We start from the raw sequence: 22,895 nt of genomic DNA, 5'->3' as shown, positions 1-22,895 counted from the left end.
TTTTCCCAGAAAAGAGACATTGAAAGCTTTCAAAAACCCAAGAGTTTTTTTAAATCGTTGATAAAAAGACAACTCCAATGATTCCTTTAAGCCTTCTACTCTACCTGGGCCACAATTTCAAAATTTCCATACTCCAAAACAAGGAGATGAGTTTAGATGCTCTACAGAAATAACTTTCTCTCATTTATCTGCTTTCCCCAGATTAAATTACGATTTGTCTAAAAACCATACATAGACCTGTAAGTGACTTTTCAGCTTTATTACATTCCTTAATTCTCTACAAAGGGATTAGGAGGAGCAGTTTCTGACTCTACACCCAATACTCACAGCCACATAATCTGATGAGCAGCTCCAGTGCTCTTCAGTTTTCATGTCATTAAAGGTTAGGGTGACACGTCGGCCTTCTTCCACTGTGATCCTCCATTCACACACTCGGTTATGTGGGTATAAGTTGGGATAGTTGGGTGAAGTAAATGTTCCAACAGGTGCAGTAAGATCCCCACCACATTCTGAAAGATCCAAATATTGGTACACTTCTCAGACTAAAGCATTGCTTATAGAATTGTAGCAAAAAAAAAACCCCAAAACAATACTGTGAGAAAAAGAGATCCTGAGAGGATTTGATCCCCCTACTCTGTCCATGTATTTGTCTAAACAGCCAAGTTCCTGCCAGTCTTTATCACTCAGTCATAAAAGCAGCTGAGTACTAACTGACCACAGCAACTCCTTTTAGTCTAATTGTTAACATTTCCTTCTCTGAAGGGCTCATCCCAGGCTTCAGAAGCCTGGGTGACCCACAGGCTTTGATGCCATATGATACAAGCCTCTCATTGTGGCAAAACTGAGACATTTCTGACTATGGTCTGTGGTATAAGTTGCTCCCTGAGAGTATATTTGAACTCTACAAATCCAACCTTCAGTACTGGAATCAAAGCGCAGTCTGAATCCCCGGGCATTGACTGATCCATCAGAGACAAACTTGACATAGGCAAAACTGTCAGAGGTGTCCACAGCATGAGGGAGAGTATTACCACAGTACCTGCCCAACAAATTTCCTGCAAAAATCACATAGAGAAAGAGAAATTTATATCAATATTTTATTCATATTTCTATTGAAGGGTCACTTTCCAATTTAACTGGACAGGCAGAAGTAAACTAGTGGAATTGAGTTATTGCTGGCAAATAGAAGGGTTTTGTTTGCCTTACTTTGCGCCATCAAGCAAGGCAGACACAAGCAAATACTGCACATTGAAAAGGCTCACTTTATACCCAAAGGGAAATGCTTTCAGGATCCTCAGGTGAGGTTTCCTAGTAGTACTAGGGAGGGGAAGACAAACACTGAAATAATTCTCAGACCAGAAGCGTTGTATTCTCGGATCTCCAGGAAGTCATTTGTGCACTCAGCAGAGCTTTGAATATCTAGGCCTTCTAGTCTGATGGTAAGATAGTGGCCCCAGGGACCCTGCAGAAACCATTCACACAGCAGGTTGTCTTGATATTGAAGGTCAGGATACCCTGTGCTTTCGATGATGCCTGTTTGTCCTACCACTGTCCCACCACAGGGAGCTGCAAAAGGAAGAATATTATTTAGTTGACTAAAGAACGTCACAGAGATGATCTTTCTCCTAAGTAAAACTTACAGGTAAGGTACAACTGACTTGTTCTCTAACTGTGGTAATAAGACAGGAATTACCTTCCAATAAAAAATCTTCCATGTTCTCAATCTAACAATCAGTCCTGGTTGCTGTTATGTTTTATTTTTTTCACACCCCTCCCCATACCCACATACACCCTGCCATTGCAGACATCCCTTCCTCTCTTTCATACCTCTTATAATTTGAATAAACTCACAGTTTTCAATCTAATCTCTATCTATGTCCATATTTACGAGAAAACCTTGCAAACATGTAACAGGTAAATTAAAAATAAATAAAATTTGCTAAGTGTGGATCTCAATTCTTTATGACAGACACAAGTTGACTTCTGGTTTGGGTCAACAGTTGTAGTTCAGATTCCTTTTTCCTTTCATCCCTTCCCATTCACTCCTTCTGATGCCTTAGTGAGTAAGCACTGCACAGTGTGTAAAACAGCTAATAATTTTTAATTGTCTCTCTCTGAACACTCATTTCTTTGCACTACCTGCAAACATAAGTTTGTAGTAGTAAGGCATACAGTAAACATGTGCTTACAGGCATATGGTGTGACTCTGGGGGTGGTCATGTGTAGGTCCAGGAGCTGGACCTTGATTATCCTTGTGGTTCCTTTCCAAACCAGGATATTCTATGACTCTATGAAAAACTAATTCCCAGGTGGATTTTTTTTTAGTGGATTCTGTCTGTTAGTTACAATCTTTCCATGGCAGTAACAATTGTGTTCATATGGTCAGTTCTGTGAGTCATTAGTGCTTTGTTTCAGGATGACTGGCATTCAGCTAAGATACTGCAAATCTGTTACAGTTAAATGTAAATTATGGCTTCATATACTAATAAATATATGTATATATGCAAGCTTCTTCAGTTTTTAAGTTCAGAAATATGATAGCACTCTATTTTGGCTTTAGTGTTTCAGATCTAATGCAATGAGCAAAATTCTGTTTAAAACAATATATTTCACTACTTTGCCTTTGAGAAATTAACAGTCCTAAGCTTTCCTATATAAGTGATACTAAGATAATGAAGGTCAGGATAGCCTGTGCTTTTGATGATACCAGTGCAGTGTCCTGATATGTTCTGAAGATCATTAACATTATCAAACCCAAAAAAGTATCATAATTCTGAATCTGATCAAGAACTATTTTTTCTTGTATTTAAATTTTTTTCTGGTGCTTTCTAACTCTGTTTGCAGCTTGAGAACAAGTAACTAAAGTATTTCTTTCCCAGATGGCAAATAATGGTTTTCATAGCTCATTCCTTTTCCAGTCCATTATTATGCTGCCCCTGTTTATCTAGCAGCTTTATTATATATTTATTTACATTTACATAGAGAAGCTCCTAATTTGTTATTCTACTGCCAATTCTCAACTGATCTTCACATTCCCCTTCAGAACCCTGCTCATGAAAGTGACACTAAGTTTGCAGGCTGAAAATCAAACATGTTACATGATTTTATCCACACTGACCTTTTTCCTACTGCTCCTTTGACAACTGGCTTTGGCAAGTGGTTATCCAGTGGTTGTTTCTGCTACTGCTGGTCTATGAGCTCTTTCTTATTAATATTCCCCTAATTTTCAGCTCTTGCCAGGTGCAGAACATGCTGATTTTCTGATGCCTTAGCTCTAACAGTAACTGAAAGAGGCATGTTCCTGTCAGCCCATCCCACAGGTCTGATTTGAGCCCTATTACAAAAGTCTAACACTTGAAACCAAAATCTTCTTTAAAATCATAGAAACTGACAAATGCAAGCATTACCAATGGAGTACTTAGCATTGAATCCCACGTGTGTGGCGCTGTTGTCAGACCTGAACCTCAGGTACATGACAGCTCCTGAAGATCTCTGTGAGCCTGGCCTCAAACCTCCACAGAGCTTGGCAATGAGGGGGGCACTGGAGTCAGCGCCGCTGCGCAGCTCGAGGTAACTGGAAGTGCAGCTGGAAGAGGAGACAATTTTCTTTTCAGTGTATGGCAGTAGTGGTTCAAAATCATTCCAGTAAGTGCACAAAAGCATGAAGCTGTAGTGAATTAGATTGGTTTCCATGCAGTGTAACCAGGACAGAATCAAGAAGATCATAATTTATTGCAGTTATGTAATAATTGAATTAAAATAAGTGCTAGAAACATTGAGAAAGATTCATCTAAAACTCAGTCTATGATCAGATCAGATCTGACAGGAGCAAATTCTGGATAGGGATATGAGCAGCACTGGTGAAGTAGTTGTGATCATAAATACATTTTATTGGCAGGATTCAGATTCAGCAGATATTCCCTATTAGTCTCATGGAGAAGTGTTGAATTAAGGGACAACAAGAAGAGAGATTAAGAGAATAAAAATGCAATTCTGGGGTCTAATTGCATAGGGGCATACAAAGATGCAAAATATCTTAACTATAAGCTTTGCCTTCAGAATGGTGCAGTGTCCTGGATACCAGAAAGGAGACCTTTGGGATTCTCCATCGTTCACTACTTTTCCTGGATATGGTTTCACAGGCTCACCTTTGCCTTACAGCCCGTACAAATGAAGCTACATCAGCTGGAAAATAACCTTGTCTTATGGTCCAGACAGGGAGTGCAAAATGTGTAGACACCTGGCAAACCAGCTGCCAGGCAATGGAGGAGGGAGGCAAAGTGATATGGTGGCTTTAAAAGCACCCAAGAGTTCAAATTACTGAAAACCTGAATATGAAAGAACTATGGGGCATAGACTTCACCGAAAGCACGTTCCTATCATGGATGTTTCCACTTTTTCTGTCATACTAGTTTCTTTTATGCACAGCAACATCCTAGGAATGTAAGCCAATGACCTGATAGCTTCAGTGATCTCTCAAAAATTTCTTAACACCATTTGATTTTAAATATAGAAGTGTTTGTTCTCTGGGAGGAATTAGACAAAGTAACAGAGAAAGAAAAATCAGAATGGAGTCTGAAGAAAAATAGGCAAAACAATGTGGATGTATACTTTGGTGAAGGTTCAATGTAAAACTGATCTTCAAATTGCAGCTCTACTGCATGTCCATTGGGAGCAGTTATGGTCCAGACACAGTCAGCATGAGGAGGGTAATTGCTCGGGTAGTTGGGGGAAGATATGTATCCACTGGGGTTGAAATCACTGACATAAATGTTCCCTCCACAGGCTGGGAAAGAAAAGATCACCAGTAAAAAACAACATGAAAAGGAAATGGGTGAGGCATCAAAAAATGACTTATCACTATATTCCAACAGAGCTTCCTTTTGATGTCATGTAGTCGCATAAAAAAACAAATGCATTTTATTGCTTGCTGTGGAAAAGCATTTTAATGCAGTAGAATCCTATACTCCTGTGCTCCTGCCTACCCATTCTCATTCCCAAATGTTCAGGGTCCTGAATTGAACTGCTCTTACTTCTTCCTTGCATTGCTTATAAAATGAGCGAAAAACATATTTCTTGCCTTGTTCCTATGCCAATTCCCAAGAGCTAGGAAGCCCACAAGTCAGACCCATCAATATATCTGTGAATCATTCCCAACTTCTACTTTTCAAGAACTGAAATGTCTGAGATAATGATGAATGTGTGAGGAATGCCAGTCAGAGCAAACATGAATGTTTGTTCAGGTCCTTTACCTGACAAAAATATCTTTATTTTGACTAGAACCTTTTTGTCCTAAACTCCTCTACATTCTAGCAGTGCTGGTTAACCTGGGGCTTTACTCGGGCTCCATGAATTGAAGTGGTAGAAATGCTATTGTACAGCTTCACCTATTCTCCTCATGAATTCTCTGAAGTAATGCTAATTCTTTGAGGCAGCAGGGAAAATAGGCAGAAATCAAGCACTTAAAGATTTGAGCTGATTGACAGGTTGCCTTAGTTGTTTAGATATTCTGTTTAACAGGTCTCCAGGTGTGCCAAGCGGCATCTGTTATGAACACAGTGGGATAACTGCAAATGCCAAGTTTGTGATTTCCTCTTGGGACCTGGTCTCTATTTTGTTCATTCTTTCAAAGAAGTTAGCTTTGGCAATTAATGTTATTTTCTCAGCTGGGAGTAAATCTTGTGAGAAATGTTGCCACCTTTCTAGACACGCTACCCTGAAAAGCTCCTGACTTCATGGAGCGCTTGCATGGGGTACTAAATGTTCAAAATAAAGTTCTTGTTTCCAGGAGATTTTCCTTTCCTGTATGAATTTTTACATCTCTTCCTAACTGTAGGTGCTACTTCCCTACTAAAGGGTCTCTTTTTTTTTTCCTTCTTCTTTTTTTCTTAATCTATCTTTAATATTTTCAGGTTCTGTGGCCTGAGCTAATACTCTTTAAAAAGGAGAAATCTGAGTGTCAGATCAGAAGTCATGCAGTACAGGACATTTTTGCAGACATCCGATTGTACCAGGGTTGGGACTTTGAACAAAAATATCCTTCAAGAGGACAAACTCCAAGTTACATATGTATAAGTTGCAGAATTTAAGTTTGTTACCTAGACTTACCTAGACTCTTAGCTTCATATCTCAGTTTGAATCCTTGACCCTCATTGCTACTGTCAGAAGTGAAGTGGACAAACAGCTGATTATCTGTGGTGTACATGGTGGAGATGGGGCTGCTTCCACAAAAACGTCCATTCCCTCTTGCAGACACCAAAGGTGGGGCAGCATTATCTAACCCATTCTTCAGCTAAAACAGAAATTGCTAATGTTACTCAAGCAAACAGCCCTGGAATGTAAACTTTGTGCACACACCATCTTAATACTTCCAGACGCAGGGGAAATTAATAAACTAGTTATTAATTAATGCATATTAATAAAAAAGAGAGAGAGAGATAGAGAGAAATATCTTTGGTATTTCTCTTTCGGTGGTTGCACACCATGACATTTTGAGCTGCTCTACTGACACATAAATCTGTAAGATTCAGTAGCTTTAATAGCTTTGAGGGTTTGGTGACCCAGCCAATAACCTCACCTCTATGTAATCTCCAAGGATGCAGGAAGTGTCCTCACTCTTAATCTGGAAAGGCTGTTCAAAATGAACAGCAATGATAGATCCAGTGGCTACCACTACGTGCCAGGAACAATTTAGATTAGGAGAATAGTTTTGAGGGTAGTTGGGGGATGTTATCACACCCCTGCTTGTGTGCAAATAGCCTCCACAACCTGAAAAAAAAAGATAAAAGTTGAAGCAAAGAGAAAAACCCAAAAGCGTCAACTATTCACCTATTCATTTTGAGAAAAACCCTGTCTCCTAAAAGATGTGCTGGGTTAAAATAAATTTTGGAATGAGTGTATGAAGAGCTGAGGGGCATATAGCAATGCACACGATGAATGATCTCCCAAATCAGAAGCTTATAGATTTCAAGAAGACATCAAAATTCGTGAGACTGTTCTCAGATGTAGCAGATGAATAAGCAGGCAGCAATGTCAAAGACCTCCCATAGCATGAGTTTATCATTACCCTGTCTGAGGAGATTGCTCCTAGCCATGGACCAAAGCACTGCCATCTACTCCAGCTGCCAGTCAGAAAAACTTGCCCAGTTGTCACTGTTGCCTGAATACTTTCCTGGTGCCTCAGCCCATTCAGGAATCTGTCATCATTCCTGAGTTCATGTGGGAGGACTGTTGCTGGAAATTGCTGACATTCCTGATAGAATTTATACAGATTCCTGCATTTGTCTCTTTCTGCTTTGAGTCATTTATTTCTTTCTCTTAGCTAAGCATTCTTTCACCCTTCAGCTGAGCTGTTACAAACTTAGGCAAATGCTTTTCTTCCTTCTGAGAAGTGACTGGTCAGGTTGAATCGTGCTTTGTTGCATTATATTGCTGGAAAAATAGCAAATTTTAGCTTTGTAGAGTCAGAAATTTATTAACACATATTCATGAGAGGTGAATAATTATACGTGTGTGTAATTAATTAAATTGTAGACAGCTCTTAACAATGCCAGACTCTCTTAAGCCATTGCTAGCAGCAAGGCAGACATTTATCTGGGGGAGAAGAGAAATGAGTCTTACTTTTGTAATAAGAGGCATTAAAGCCAGCTCCAGTGACACTTGCATCAGACATGAAGTGGATGAACATTGCATCTCCAGTTGATCTTATTGGCCCAGGAGGTTCTCGTCCACACACAGTAGCCAGTACTGGGGAAAGGCTATTGTCTCCTGGGATGAAAGGAACACATTAGTGTTAAAACTGAATTAGTCCACGTGTGCCTGCCTGTTGCTGTGGCTCACACTTTCAGGAAGGTGCTTTTCAAGACCTTTAACCCCTTACAGATTTAGAAATATTTTTATAGATCACCAAATATTTTGCTAGACTTTGCTAATTTTATTTTAACTAGAAGAATGTCTCAAAATAGAGGAAAAGTACTGTTTTAGAGCATGTTCCTGTTGCTATCTAGATTAATTAAGCTCAGTGGAGATGAGAATTTGAGGTATTTGGACCTTGGGTCTGTACTGCACCGTGATAGGGTAGGGCAAGATTGGCTTCTCACCATCTTTGATAATAAGTTTGTCATAGTTGCATGTGCTGTGAGATTCTATGTCAAGTGCCAGGATATTGAGTTCCACAGTGGATCCAGGAGCTCTGATAAGCCACATACAGTCCTCAAAATTTCTGTAATTCAGTGGCCAGCTCGGTGAGAAGAGGAATGAAGGTGTTTCTTCAGTTGTTACAGACCCTCCACATGCGCCTGTCATGGATAAGACAAAAAAAGAAAGCATCCTCTTTTTAGACTGAATACACTCCTAATGTAATATAAGATGACAGTCCTATAATAAAGCACAATGAGGGCACAGTGATTATGTGTGTAGCTACAGTAATGCAGGAATTCTTCAACTTCAACAAAATACCTAAGAGCATCTACCACAGTTTAACATAAGCTGTTGTGCTTGTTTCATATCACAGTAGCCAATGATTTAGAATGGTTTTTCAAGAGGGATAGTTTGCCATGAAAACATAACAAATGTTTAGATTTAATTAAATACCTGTGTAAAGAAAAATGATCCTCTAGCAACATGCTCATTTTTAGAACACTGTAAATTAGTATACCTAAGAGTTTCTAGAAGTTGTTTTTAAAAGATAGTAAAATGCTTCATTAAAATGTCACTGAAATCTTTCCCTCATTAATAACTTGGGCTTTCTCTAGAGGGGAAGTTTGTTTGGAATTCTTTAAGTAAAGCTGAGTATATCACTGGCTGTACCACTTGTAGCTGTGGAACTCACTGAAAACCCACCTCTAGCAATGGTCTGTGTAACAGCAGAAGCATCCACTGCATACCACTCCAAAAGAAAGCCTTTTCCAGTCACAGAGGAATCTGACTGGAACTGGATTGTCATTGAACTACCAGAGGATGCAAAAGAGGCAGGGTCTGCACCACAGTATGTTGCAACAAGACGAGCATGAACAGTGGACCCATCATACACCTGCAGAGAGAAGAACAGTGCTGTTGCTCACAGAGCCAGATTTTCATCTGCCCCATACTCAGCAAATTTCCAAGGAGAAAATTACCCTCTTTCAGTCAGTGGGGGATCTTTGAACATATCCAAGTTAGAGAGAAACCTCTCTTATAAAAAGGAAATAAAATCTCTCTTTCTTAACTTATATGCAGTTAAACTCTCTCTTAACTTATATGCAGTTAAAAGTGAAGCTTTCACAGAAGAAGGATCTGAATGGAAGTCATCAAATTCACCTCATTCGCTATCACAGGGCTTCTCTTTGGAGACATAGAACTTTAAAAAAAGTCCAAAGGTACAATTTTTACTCTTGATGGGAAAAAAACCAACAAACCATGATATGCAGGGGAGAGAAAAAGGATTAATTTTCTTTTCTTTCATTTATCTTTTTTCTACCCACTGAGGAACATATGTATTTTGAACTCTATCAGATAAATATACAGAAATATTTTCTTTATTTTATGTATTTGTAACCCAAAATCGTGTCTGGTTACAAGGTGTTTCTCCTTTGCCAGCTTTTAAGCTTATTTTGTTATTCTCATCTACCACCCAGTAAAAATGTCCAGTAGAGAAAGCTAGGAATTATTAAATAAACATTAACATTGCATTAATAATTTGATCCTTGTGTGAGATTAAAGACCAGGCTGATTTACACTTACTAAATGTCTAGCTGGTTTAAGAAACTCATTTTGCCTTCAGAGGGACAAAGAAAGGCAGGCTGAGTTAGGAGAAAAAAATGCTGCTAGTATATGACATGAGGTGAAAGAAAAAGTTTTATTTCCTTTTTGAGCTAATATTACATTTGAATATCAGTAAATTAATAATGAACTGAAAATACTGAACTAGTATTAACTTTCTCAAATAGAAAAAAATTATAATTGATTAATTACCTACTTTAAAAAAAAAGAAGAGAGAAGTGATTTACCTTATTTAAGCGGTTATGTTGGCTAAGTTCAGAAAGAAGTTGTATTCTCTACTGTTCACTTTGCTTAGCACTATGAGTGATGTGTTGAAGATGCCCCCGCTTCTTGCTGGGGGTTGGACTAGAAAAGCTGTAAAAGGCCCCTTCCAACTCCAAACTATTCCACTATTCTATTTTTTAACCTGGCTAGACTATATTACAGGGGGAGTACAGAGAAACAATCAAATTGCAGGAAAGAGGCACCTTTCTACCACCAGCAGCCAAATTACTGATCCAGAGTGCAAAGAAGGTGCAAGAATTGTTCCTTGTAGGTTTTTAAAATAACTTTATTTTTAGAAGCATTGAGATGTTACTATCACTGTTGTCCTTAACTGAACCAGCATGGAGCCAATTTCAGTCTGGTATCTGACCTGAAATTCTTTAATAGTAATATTCAGGATTGCACCATTGTGGACTTATTTTCAGTAAATTTCAAACTTGGAAATATCTGTTAGGGAGCCAAAGAGTATAAATAAATAAATAATAATATTGAATATAGAATTGAATATATTATTGAATATATTCAATATATATGATTGAATATATAATACTCTTCCCATACATAATAATTATTGAAAGGACCACACAGCAAAAACAGTGAGCCACACCACACCCTCAGAAATGTTCCCCATTCATCCTGTAGGTTTCTCTATTCATCCATTTTACTAAAGTTGATGGAAATAAAATAACTTGTCAGAAGGAAATCACCTTTAGATTGTCATACTGGCACCTGTGATGATTTTCAATATCCATCTGCAGGATCCGGCCGTGGATAACCTGGGAAGCGTTAACGCTTATCCGCCACTGGTAATTGGAATTGGGAGGATAACTCCTGGGCCACTGGGGGGAGGCTATTTGTCCTCTCTCTCCCACAATGTCATTTCCAAACACTGAAAAACAAGAAAGAGACAACTAATGCCTCTAATTCATGTACAGTAAAAGAAGAGCTGGGGGACCCATCTGACTTAATTTGCTTAGGACTAGACAGTGCTGTAAGGCTGTAAGACATCTCAGACAGCTCTAAGATGCACCCTCCAATTATTATCTTGTTTTGAGAGTTGCAGTGTTCTCTTTCCTGAAAGAAATTACCCATTTGAGCCACATGGGTCTATACATATGGGAAGCAGGAAGACAGCACACCTAAACTCCCCCCTGACTCTGACTACTTTATGTTCATTTCCACCCAAAAGCATTAAAGAATGTTTTTTAAATGCCTGTGCACATTCTGATGAAAAATGGTTCTGACTCCAGTGAGGTGTGAACAATTGATAATTCATTTTGAAAGGAGTTAAATCTCAAAAGAAGGGAAATTATTAGAAGTTTAGTTTGCATAATCAATATGGCTGTGGATGTTTAGCTTGAGCAGTCTGTTCATGCAGCAAGTCAGACTGATGTTGGCAGTAGTCCATTGAAATTTTGGATCTATAAATTGGCATAATTTCCTTTTTTCTAATTCTAATCCTGGTTGATGGCATCAAGATCCAAACCAGAAGATGGACACTGTCACACCAAAAAAAAAAAAAAAACCCAAAAAAACCAAAACAACAAGAAAGCTGAGAAATAAATACTTTTTCTTAATTTGCCAATTGCCTAATAAATATTATAGACTTCTGGCATGTTTAAGAGCACTCTTTTACATTCAGTAGAGATTTTACAAAATATTTTTAAAGTGAATTTACAGACCTTTTGACATCAGCAAATATTTTCTAATAGACTTTAGAGGGCCAAACAATCCCTTTTTAGAATAATTTCAGAAGTACTATGAAAGAACAATAGTTTTCAATCAAATTACATCTACTTACAGTGAGAGAAGGTGGCCCTGAAGCCAACATCCGTGCCTGAACTGTCTGAGACAAATTTGACCCAGAGGATATGTCCAAAAGTTGATGTATAATTTGAAGGGAGGGAGCTCCCACAGAACCGTCCTGTCAGTGTCCCTGTGTCACTCCCTTCCCGAATCTCCAGGTAATCCTTGGTGCAGCCATTGCTGTCCTCCAGCTGAAATGCTCTGTTTCAATAGCAGCAGAAGAGCATTAGCACACACAGGACTGGCACATACTTCAGAGTGTGGCCTGCCAGGCCATTCCTCCCACTGTAGATGGTATCCTTCTGTAAGGCTTAGGAAAAGGGCAGCAACAAAACCCCCAGCACCTGCCAAGGCCACCAATACAGGGCACTCACTTTCCAGCCCCTTATTTTATAATAGAGCTTCAGTGAGCAGAGTTACACATTTTAAAGTGTTCTCAAATGCTTTTAAAATTACTTGGTTCTCCAAGAACAACCATGAAAGCCCTGTATAATCCAGATTTTTCGTGTAAATCCAGTGAGTGTCGAGTGCAGAGAATATTTTAGCCCCTTCATATGTCTATTATTTCAGCACATTCTGTGGTGAGAAAACAATTGCTGATTTAGTTGCAGTTAACACCTCAGAGGTCAGAAATCCCTTAGCAGTTCCTCCAGAATTATAAAATATCACGGTTTCTCTGGCCTCTCTGACTTTTACATATCTGGGTGTGCAAAATAATAACAAGAATTGTTATCAACTCTTCTAAAGTACTTTTTACCCTAGAAAAGGAATGAGATATAGTAATCAAATTATAAATTCTTAATTATTACACCAAGCTGAATGAGAAATATATTCTAAAAATTGTCTGTTATTTTAAGTGAATTGCTTTTATACAAACCAACATGGTTTTTAGAAGCAGGCTATGAATATATAGCAAAGATTCCAGAGAGTGCCTCTAATAACCAATGCCTTAGATATTCATGCTTTCTGATAGTCTGGTAACAATCTCTCCCTTGCAGATTTGAATATAGCCATGTGTGTTCAGCATATCATGCTGTGAAATGGTTCTAACCACTCATCTGGATATATTTCAGAACAATTTAAAGCTAGCCCTCACATTGGAAGACAGACATTGAAGAAAATTAATGCCTCATGCCAAAAAAACTTTATAACCCCCAAAGACTAAATTAAATTAAAAAATAGTGCTTTCTAACATAATTACTCAATAATTTTCAGTATTTTCAGCTTGTCTTTCAGCTATTTGTAACTGAAGAAAAAGAATTAACATCTACTCAGTGTCACTTTATATAAGGGAATGTATGTTCCACTGAAAGTTTCTATTTCACAGTAGAATTTTGGGTTGTTTCTGAAAAGTTACTGCTTATTTTGTGACATTTTGAAACTTGTTCTCAGGCTTTTGGAAAACATTTTGGAAAATGTTTTCAGGCTGTAGTGCTTTTTCTCTGCTTCAGTGAGTAGTGGAAGAATAGAATGTCCTTTTTATTGCATTAGTGAATCAGCACATGCCTAACAAGTTGTGTCTTATGCAGTCAGTGTGTTACCAGAAAAATTTTCCTTTTGCTCTGATTAATTGCAGATGCAGGTTTCAGAGTTAGTTTTGTTTTCCTGCTCATTCTTCATAAGCTTTGCTAAAGGTCAGTGCTCTCTTTCTTGGCAGCAGCCACTGTTTGATGCCCGGAAACGAGGAGGCTCAGAAATCTACCTCATGGGTAAAGAACAACCTAACAACTCTGGTAAAGGACTTCACATATTTCTCCACATGACTTTCTTGTCAGAAGTGTTCAAAGGAAAGTTAGTTTACTAAAGGGAAAACAAGATTCCATCACATATTCTTCTGATTCCTGTTGTAGCTCCTCTGCTTTAACTGTTGAAGAAATGTTGAAAAATCTAACATCAATTTTAGAATCTCAAAATAGAATCATAGAATGCTTTGAGTTGGAAGGGACCTTAAAGATCAAGTAGTTTCAAATCCTCTGCCATAGACAGGGACACCTTCCACTAGACCAGATTGCCCAGAACCCCATCCAATCTGGCCTTGAACACTGCCAGGTTTGGGGCATCCACAACTTCTCTGGGCAACCTGTTCCAGTGCCTCATCACACTCACAGTGAAGAATTTCCTTCTAACATCTAATCCAAATCTGTCCATTATCAGTTTGAAGTTATTGTCCCTTGTCCTGTCACTGCAGTTCCTGATGAAGAGTCCTCCTCTTCTCACTCTCTTCTCTCTCTCTTCCCTGAACAGTCCAAACTTTCTCGGCCCATCTTCACAAGGGAGATGCTCCAGTTCCCTTTTCAGCTTTGTGGCTTCCATGTCTTTCTTCAATGGGGGCAAACACAACCATATGCAGTGCTCCAGGTGGGACCTCATGAGAGCAGAAGACAGGGGCAGAATCCTCCCCTGACCTGCTGGCCACACTGCTTTGGATGCAGCCCAGGATTCCTTGGGCTTCCTGGGCTGTGAGTGCACACTGCTGGCTCATGTTGAGTTTTTCATCAGCCATCACCCCCAGTCCTTCTCTATAGGGCTGCTCTCAATCCCTTCTCTGCCCAATCTGTGGGCACATCTGGGACTGCCCTGACCCAGGTTTAGGTACTTGCCTTTGTTGAATTTCATGAAGTTTACCTCAGCCCACTTCATAAATGTGCCAAAATCCCTCCAGAGGCATAACCCTACAATGTGTGGGATATCTAGGCCCTTTATATTAATCAGCTATATAACAAACACTAAAATGAATCTTTACATTGAGGGAATTTCCTTTGTAAGGAAAAGGCAGAGTGATGCTAAATTTCCTCTTCTTGTTTATAGGTGAGTAAGAATTGGCTTCACCATCTCATGCTGCTCAAATAATAAACCACCTATTTATATAATGCTGAATATCCCTTAACAGAAGCAACGACTAAGACAGGGAAACACTGATTGCAAGCTGCCACTAACCCCTGCTGTGTTCTCTTTCCAAGTTACTCTAAAAATATGTTTCAGCTTTATCACTGGGTAATTACATTTCCTAACAAACACAGAGCATCCTTCCTTCAGGTCTGTCAAAGGCTGAATAATGACCCCTGGCAATGGATTTACATGAAGGACAGCTGGAGCCGGTTGCCAGGGGAGCTGAGGATTGTCCAGACACACTCGCTGTTGGGCGGATACGGCTCGGGATAGCCAGGGCTGTTGAAAGCTCCTCTGTCCGTGTGGAAAGTACCCCCGCAGGCTGCAACAAGAAAGAGACAGCAGAGGCTTGGAAAGGATGGCATAAACAAGAAACCAACAAAAAACTTGACAGAGACAGAGCACTTGCTAATCAAGAAAGCATTTCTCCTTGTCTCTTTGTTCTTTAGCTTGTTGATGTACTTGCTGAGACCTTGCCCAAAAAGAGGAAGGGCAACAGGGGAGGTTCAAAAATTGAATGGCAGAGAGAAAAAGAGGTAAAGGATCTGTTCTTTTCCTTAAAAGTCAGTGGCATAAGGAAGTAGCACCTGTTGTATGGACTTACATGATGAAGATGCAGCATAGGTGGCATGGAAGCCCCTGGCAGTAATATCATTGTTGGAGATGAAATTCACCACCAAGGCATTACCAAAAGAAGTGATAGGATGGGGCATAGTAGTGCCACAGTAACGGCCTGAAAGAGAGCAGAACACAGAGGGAAAAAACACAAGTGTTCAGCATGTAATTACTGCTGCTAATTTAACATTTGGAGTTAATGCCTGACAACAAGCAGGAGTAATGTTCATTGCTCACAATTGCAGTTGTCAATTCAATCTACATAAAGAAGAAATACTCCATCATATTTGCCCAAAACTCAACTCTTGTGGCAATTTTTTTAACAGAAAAAGGACCTCTGGCACTCCAGACACCCTGGTCGCTGGCTATTCTGTCACTGAGTTCCCTCAATGAAAATGAAAAAAATGAGGAGTTACTGCCTAATTGGAAATAAACCTCAAGAAAACCTATCAAATATATCTGACAGCGGTTTCCATTTCACTCAATTGGTTTCTGATGAAAAAAAAACAACCTGAAAAATAACAGACCATTTCTCCTGTAATGGATTGTAACATGGGGATTAGGAATATGGGTCATGATCTGTCAAAAAGGCAACTTCCAGTAAATAAAAAGACAGCAGTTAGTATCTTGGAATCATGGAATACTTTGAGTTGGAAGGAACCTTTAAAGATCATCTAGTCCAACCACCTTGCAATATGCAGGGACATCTTCAACTAGATCTGGTAGCTCAGAACCGTCATTCAGCCTGATCTTGAATGTTTCCAGGGCATCTACCAATTCTCTGAACAACTTGTTGCAGTATTTCACCACCCTCATTGTAAAAAATGTTTTCTTTATATCTAGAAAATAAATAGAAATTGAAATCTATTTTCTTTTAGCTTAAAACCATGACAATCTCAATATGCCTTTCTAAAAGGTTTTTCCCCATCTTTCTTACATGTCCCCTTTAAGAACTAAAAAGTTCTTTTGGCAAGTGAAAGGCAAGGATAGGAGACAAAAAAAATGGATTCTGTTCCTAGTAACAAACCATTTAAACTGACTTCATCTCCACTCCCAACAAAGGAGCATGTACAAAAACAGATTAAGGGAGAACATAATAAGACAGAGATATTCTGAATTTTCCAGACAGTAATTAGGGGCAGCCCTAGGGATATGAGGAGAGTTGGGACCACCCTGTGACCAGGGCTGGGAATTTTGCTGCTTCAGGCTGCTCCTGGCACTTGAAGGGCATAGTACAGTCCAGAGAAGTCAGACGAAAGCTTCAAAAACTCAGGAAAGAGCAGAAGAATTAGGCTTTCCATGGCTTGACAAAAAACCATTTTCTGCTCCCAGAAGTCTTCAGCTTCCTTACCTGTTTAGCATGGACTGTGCTTATTTACTGTGCTTGTGAGTTATGTTATGGTTTTGAGCAGTTAAATGGAAATTCGGTTTAAACTGAATTGCTTGGTTCCCAATATTGTTCCACTGAGGAGGAAGGAAAAGGCAGCTGGAGTCAACACCAAACTGCTGGTTAGCAGGAGCAGAGTCAGAGCCTGGGAGAACTCTGCCATTCACACTGAAGACTTATTCTCCATTCTCAATTTCCTCTGGCCAGAGAGGCCAAGGAGATTCTGTCATCAAAGAAAATCCACGAAGCAGGAGACCATGAACAGAAAATCTTCTCCTGCTTACCTTGGGTGTAGCTCTATATATATCAAATACACAAGGGAAAGGTACAATACCTTGAAGAGGAGCCTCATAGTTATTGCCATCCAAAATCTCCACAAAATCCGTTGTACAGTTTTGTCCATTTTTTTCAATATCAAAGTCAGTGAATGAAAGTGTGACATGGTTGACTGGCAAGAGCAAAGAGTAAAAATTTAGGAACGAGTTAGTAATTTCACAGAGAAATATTTACATGTAAACAAATGTTCTTTTTTTCCTCTGAAGTCAAGCAGTCCCCATAAAGCATATCTGAAGTAGTTTTTTTTCATTACATACTGAATGAATTTGATTTAAGTGCATTAACCTTTAGTGCAAAGGTCCTGGTAAATCCCTTCAGTACCTTTCAGTACTTTCTAGTTCAATCAACATTAGAAGGAGAGGATTTAGCATATATATATGGATCTAAGTGTCCTTGTTTCTGGGCAACTTCATTATATACTGAAAAAAATAGCAAATAAAACATGGAAAACCTACAGACTTTCAGAAGCAGTACTTATTTCTACACACCCATGACCTGCTGTCCCTTTGCAATCTATATCATAGATCTGGACAAATGTGCCCTGCTCCAGGCTTAGAAAGAGCAGCTTCTTTCATCATATTGCAACACTCCATATTCATCAATTGGACTGGTCAAAGGATCATTAACTACCCTCAGCTGTACTTGTACAGCATTGGATTTTCCATGCTCTTGGACTGCAGGCTATATCATGAAAAAGTGAATTTCTGATTCAGGGTATTTTTGACTCTCCTACTACTCTTGCTTGTCTGCTATAAACAAAGGTGAAGTCACAGCTGGCAGAAAAGAGGCTGTCCTTGACACCAGTCTGGGACAGTAGTTATTACTGGCCTTAGGGTTCCATGCAGTTTGAGTGGGTCAGAAAGAGTCTCATGATTTAGATGATAACTAAGTTTTCTCCCACACTGACCAAACTGAATTTGACACAAATATTTTGCTTCTCCCTGGGCCCCACTTAATTGGCTTGAAGAAGCTGAGATGACAGCCACAGACCCCGGGCTGCATCCAGCAGGGTGCCCTGGCTGGCATTCAGCTGCGTCCTTTGTGTCCCTCCTGCTCAGTCAATCACAGCTGTCAATGCAGGTCCTCAGGATACACAGCAAAAACGAAAAACACAGTGGGTGGCCAGAGCAGGAGACTTGTTGGCCTTCCCAGTAAAAGCAGAGCAGGATCTCTGCTGTGGCCTGCCACGGGATGAATCTATCAGACACGGGTATGCAATGCAATGTATGCATGCTGTTTATTTATGAAATGCCATAAACAGTGGCATTACATAGAGCGTAATGCATGAAACCACGTGCAGCTGCAGCATGAGGCATGAGGTGCTGGTAAGTGAAGGAAGTCACTGCTTCTCATACAGCATTTTTATGGCCTCTCATACTCATGTAATTCAGGAGACAGCAGTCATGTATGAATTTTCAATACGAATCCAGGGAAAGTTTGTCTTTAAAAATAAACATTACATAGGTGATGATGATGAACCGCGCAGATGATGTCCTTTTCATGGACATCCTATTTGTATCAGTAACTATGCTTAAAAAGAGATTGCTTATCTCCTAATTTATATTTTCATATTTTCTTGGCAAATTGATATTTGTTGTTTAAACTAGCAAAATAAACTTATAAATATGATTGAAACATTCTAAGATTCTAACAATGTCTAAATATAATATGTACAACTGAAGTAGAATAGTTGCTATTTTAAATTAGAATACCAGGACATTATTATGGGATTTAACACATACAAATTATTTTTAGGAATTTTATAGAATGTAAAGGTAATAGAGGGTATTAAAAGTAGTAGCAGTATTTGATGGAAAATATTCAGTGTTTTATGATTAATCATAAATCTGTGTAAAATTATGAATAGCTGAAAGTGTATCTATGCACATAAGAACAGCTTATTTATACATTTTTGTTTGTATGTGAAACTGAAATTTCTGTGTACCTTTTCTCATTATTCAATCTAATTTTTTTTAATGTCAACAGCATAGTTTTCATGTAATACAACTCCAGCTTGAAAACTCCAGACCAAAATAAGTTCAGCTAAATACAAGTGCTTTAATTATATGTAAACCCTTAGATTTTCTCACAAATGAATCCAACTTCACATGGCATTCAACACCTCATTTATAATTTTAACACTTGGGTCACAGTAAATTGGCTAGGATGACAAAGTTGTGGATTGTTTTCCTCACTATGCACTTAATCTTTTACAGTGAAATCTGACTTGTGACAGATTGGGAGATCCACACTCACAGCTACCAGGAAGCAGAACTTCCTAAAGAAATAAAGGAGGAATTTTGCATTGTTATTTCAGAAAAGAAGATGAGGATATTAGTCATCCCAACTAACTACAAAAGATGTTTTTACTTACATGGTTCCTGAGCCTGAATAATCCAGCTGCAGTTCTGATTGTTTGGGTATTTGGCAGGATACAGAGGAGAGGAAATTGCTGCCCCAACTGAATCTGACTCTATGAAACTTCCACATGCTTTAGAATGAAACACACAAACATAGATACATATATAAATATTTATATATACAAATCACCTTGCTTAGATTCTGTAGTGAAAATGAATGCATGAAATGTAACAAGGTACATCAAGTGTAACAAGGTACATTGAAATGAGGATAAAATTTGCAATAGTATTTAATCAGAAGAAGAGGCTTAAGGATTAGTTCCCAGCACTGGCTGCACTTTCATGACCACATGCCATGCTACACCTGGCTGATCATCTGTAAGAAGCCAGACTGACTTTAGACCTGATAGTTTTCATCTCTTCATAGCCCAGAAGAGATACCCTGGGGCCAAAATAACTTGGTTTAAGGGTAGTGCAAAACACCCATTTCTCTGGCCATTTGTTTATGTTGGCAGCTAGGAAGAAAAAAGTCATAAATAACTGTCCACAACTTTCCAGCACCCAAGGGTGGCCCCACATTGCATTGGCAGGATCCTCTTGTGAGCCGTGCCAGCAAAACTACAAATTGTGTGAGGTGTTGCACACACTCCAGAGCTTGACTGACTGCAGAACTTTGGCTGACAGTGCTGAGTGCTGCCATGCCTCATCTCTAAGCTCACTGGCAGCCCATAAACTGCCCAGGTCAGAGTTTAACACACACCTGCTTTAAACTGCAGGGTGAGGAGCTGAGTACCAAAGAGTGAGACTCATTTATTGTGCTGTGCTGCCTCAAACACCTAACAAAAGATGGGACTTAGTTAATTGAGTTTTCTTAGGAAGAGGGAAGCTGGGTTGCTAACATCCTAGGCAGGGAGCACTCACTCACCAGACATGGTTTGTGCACTACTGAACCCAGTAAATGTGTTCTGAGAAAGCTGAACAGTTCAGGCTCTCACCACTGTTAGCCAGAAATGCCTAATTAGGTATCTAACCAGTACCTCAGGAACTGGGGTTTCTGAGGTTTTTGTTCATACAAGATCCTCCTTTTCTTTATAATTTTTCACAATATTTTTGAGAAAGAAACATTTCTGGGAAAAGCAATAATTAATAGTGAAAAGAATCCTGAGAGGACAATTAGAGAGACTGATTTTGTCTGCAAAAATTAAATGTCTGTATGTTGGGGAAAAGCTGTTTCCCAAATTACTGAGAAAAAGTAAAAGCAAATCAAATAGTATGTAACTTCATGAAAAATATTCTGCCCAGTTGGTGTCATTTTTCATTAAAAAGGAAACCATGTAAAATACCAATTAGTCTGCCACAAATTGGATAGTTGATGTTTGGCAGGGTATGCAGGCCTGAATCCATGGGCTTCATCAACAGCACCACAGAGTTCTTTTCTAGCTTTTCAGATTCATGCGCATGGATGGCCACATAAAATGTTATTTTGTCACTAGGTCTGTGGAAACTGCCAGTTGCACATTTTTCTCAGGACAGTTATGGACAGCTAACCCTCTAGGGAAAAAGAATAAGAGTAGCTGATGTGTGCTAGATGCCTTGCTATAAAAAGTATGATTTCTTTTTTCCCAGTTGAAGAATCTAAGTTGATCCTCGGACTTTAAAGTCTTTTGTCTATAATTTGGAAAAATTTGTTCCTGGTAAAGATACACACTGGTGTGCTGCATGGGTAGAAATGACATTATCAGCTGTGCTAAAAGACTGTGTCAGATAGAAAGTGGTGATGAGATAAATATGCATTAATGTAAATGGTGCAATTACCCTCTGTGAAGTGAGCACTGAAGCCCCTGTGCTGGATGGTTGTGTCAGAGTGCAGTCTGATGTACATCAGGTTCCTGGAGGATGTGATGGGAGGAGGATGCTCTGTTCCACAGAGCCTTTTAAGAAGTGGTGCTTCATTGTTAGGACCATCAAATACCTGTTATGAAAATATCAAATAAAGTATTTGGTTTCAATGGGAGTACTGAGAAGACTTTAATTTCATTCCCTCTCTTATGTTTCATAACTTTTGATCATTATGTAGTCCTGCTATGGGCAGTGCAAACAAGCTGTACATTGCCTATCTTAAGTGGCAATTTCCAATAAAATGCATATATTTCAGGTAGAAGCTACTGGGACCCTTGTAACTAAATGTAAACAAAATTTTCCAAGTAAACATCTTCTTTCATGTGTATTGGGTATTGAAGCAACACTCATTTAACAACCCAGATGTCCCCATATATTAGCTGCTTTCTGTTAATGGCTAACACGAGCTCCTGTGTAGCTTTCATTCAGTTAAACCCTACATCTTGTCTCAGTAATTTCTAATCTTGTCTCAGATTTCTAAACTGGCCCTAACATGCAACTGGTGCATCAGTGGGAGCTATGACTCTGGATAAAAGGTCACTAGGATTAAGGCTTTTAGATCCAGCATCAAGGATCAGAGTCCTATATTTATGTTTTATAAAAGCTTCAGAGTGCCAAATTATACACATATACATCAAGTTCTATTTAAGCAGAGGGTAAAGAAAAGTAAAAAAAAAAAAAAAAAAAAAAAAAAAAAAAAAAAAAAGAAGAAAGTAAGTAGATAGGTTTACAAAACTTCACTTTTCATCATTTTTCATTTTACCACAAAAGGCTTCCTTCTCTTTCTCCCCCCCTACAGCTGATAATTTTGTTTCCTTCCTGTTTCACAATCAGGAAGAGAAGGACAGAGAAGTTAAAACCAATGAGTTTATAATTTAAGCAACATCAAGATTTTGACAGGAGAAAGTACAGAGAGAGAAGAATGGCCACAGTCTCAGTCCCCCATTAATCATTCCTAGCACTCCAGCAGAAGTGATTTGTTGCTGCTGTGTTGGGAGCCCTGGGACAGTCTCAGAAGTGCCTCCCTGCAGCAGTAAGGAGCACTGGAGCTCCCAGCACAGTTGCATGATCACAGAGGAGGAGCCTTTGGGCTGCAACAGCAGTTGATTTCAGTTCCTGTTGCAGCATTAACATCCTGCCCTGTCATAGGCACATCAATTAATATCATGGAGAAAAATATGGATTAAAATATGCATAGGAGCACCCAAAAATGGAGTCAGGAGGCTAAAAGCTGTATAAAAGCTATACAAATGCCATCAGATTAGAAGACATGTACTTTTTATTGAGAATATCTTCCTTTACTTCAAAATGCCTCAGATCCTAGCAAGTCTGTGCAAGGCAGCACCAATGAATTAGAAATTTTTAACTAGACTGTGTAACACAATGCAATGTTTCTGCCTCCAGTATTCAAGGGCTTTTGAGCACACTAGTGAAAAAACTCAAAAAACCAGCAGCTGAGAGAAAGATGACCTGTCTCAAATAAACCTCAGAGCTAAGAAACAAGGGACAAAACTCCTCCTTAATCCCCTGACATACCCTACATAGTCAATGCTGTACTCATGAATTAAACATTTGCCTGT

At 39.0% G+C, this 22,895-nt stretch overlaps 1 protein-coding gene across 1 annotated transcript in view; it reads right to left on the bottom strand.

Annotated features, from left to right (window-relative positions):
- Window positions 1–22,895, bottom strand: part of CUBN (cubilin) — a 144,508-nt gene that overhangs the window by 45,113 nt on the left and 76,500 nt on the right. Inside the window, exons 32-48 of the mRNA XM_036406448.1 lie at window positions 21,232–21,388; window positions 19,431–19,547; window positions 17,055–17,168; window positions 15,323–15,451; window positions 14,908–15,040; window positions 11,825–12,030; window positions 10,731–10,912; window positions 8,842–9,031; window positions 8,100–8,297; window positions 7,621–7,767; window positions 6,578–6,768; window positions 6,109–6,292; window positions 4,612–4,786; window positions 3,408–3,586; window positions 1,357–1,566; window positions 915–1,055; window positions 328–509 (exon numbers count right to left, since the gene is read on the bottom strand). Coding sequence (XP_036262341.1) covers window positions 328–509; window positions 915–1,055; window positions 1,357–1,566; window positions 3,408–3,586; window positions 4,612–4,786; window positions 6,109–6,292; window positions 6,578–6,768; window positions 7,621–7,767; window positions 8,100–8,297; window positions 8,842–9,031; window positions 10,731–10,912; window positions 11,825–12,030; window positions 14,908–15,040; window positions 15,323–15,451; window positions 17,055–17,168; window positions 19,431–19,547; window positions 21,232–21,388 — 2,835 coding nt within the window. The remainder of the gene's footprint in view (window positions 1–327; window positions 510–914; window positions 1,056–1,356; window positions 1,567–3,407; window positions 3,587–4,611; window positions 4,787–6,108; window positions 6,293–6,577; window positions 6,769–7,620; window positions 7,768–8,099; window positions 8,298–8,841; window positions 9,032–10,730; window positions 10,913–11,824; window positions 12,031–14,907; window positions 15,041–15,322; window positions 15,452–17,054; window positions 17,169–19,430; window positions 19,548–21,231; window positions 21,389–22,895) is intronic.

The sequence above is a fragment of the Molothrus ater genome, chromosome 1, assembly GCF_012460135.2.
Source record: "Molothrus ater isolate BHLD 08-10-18 breed brown headed cowbird chromosome 1, BPBGC_Mater_1.1, whole genome shotgun sequence".
In the NCBI taxonomy this organism is placed as follows: Eukaryota; Metazoa; Chordata; class Aves; order Passeriformes; family Icteridae; genus Molothrus; species Molothrus ater.
This window is presented reverse-complemented; position numbering and strand designations above follow the sequence as displayed.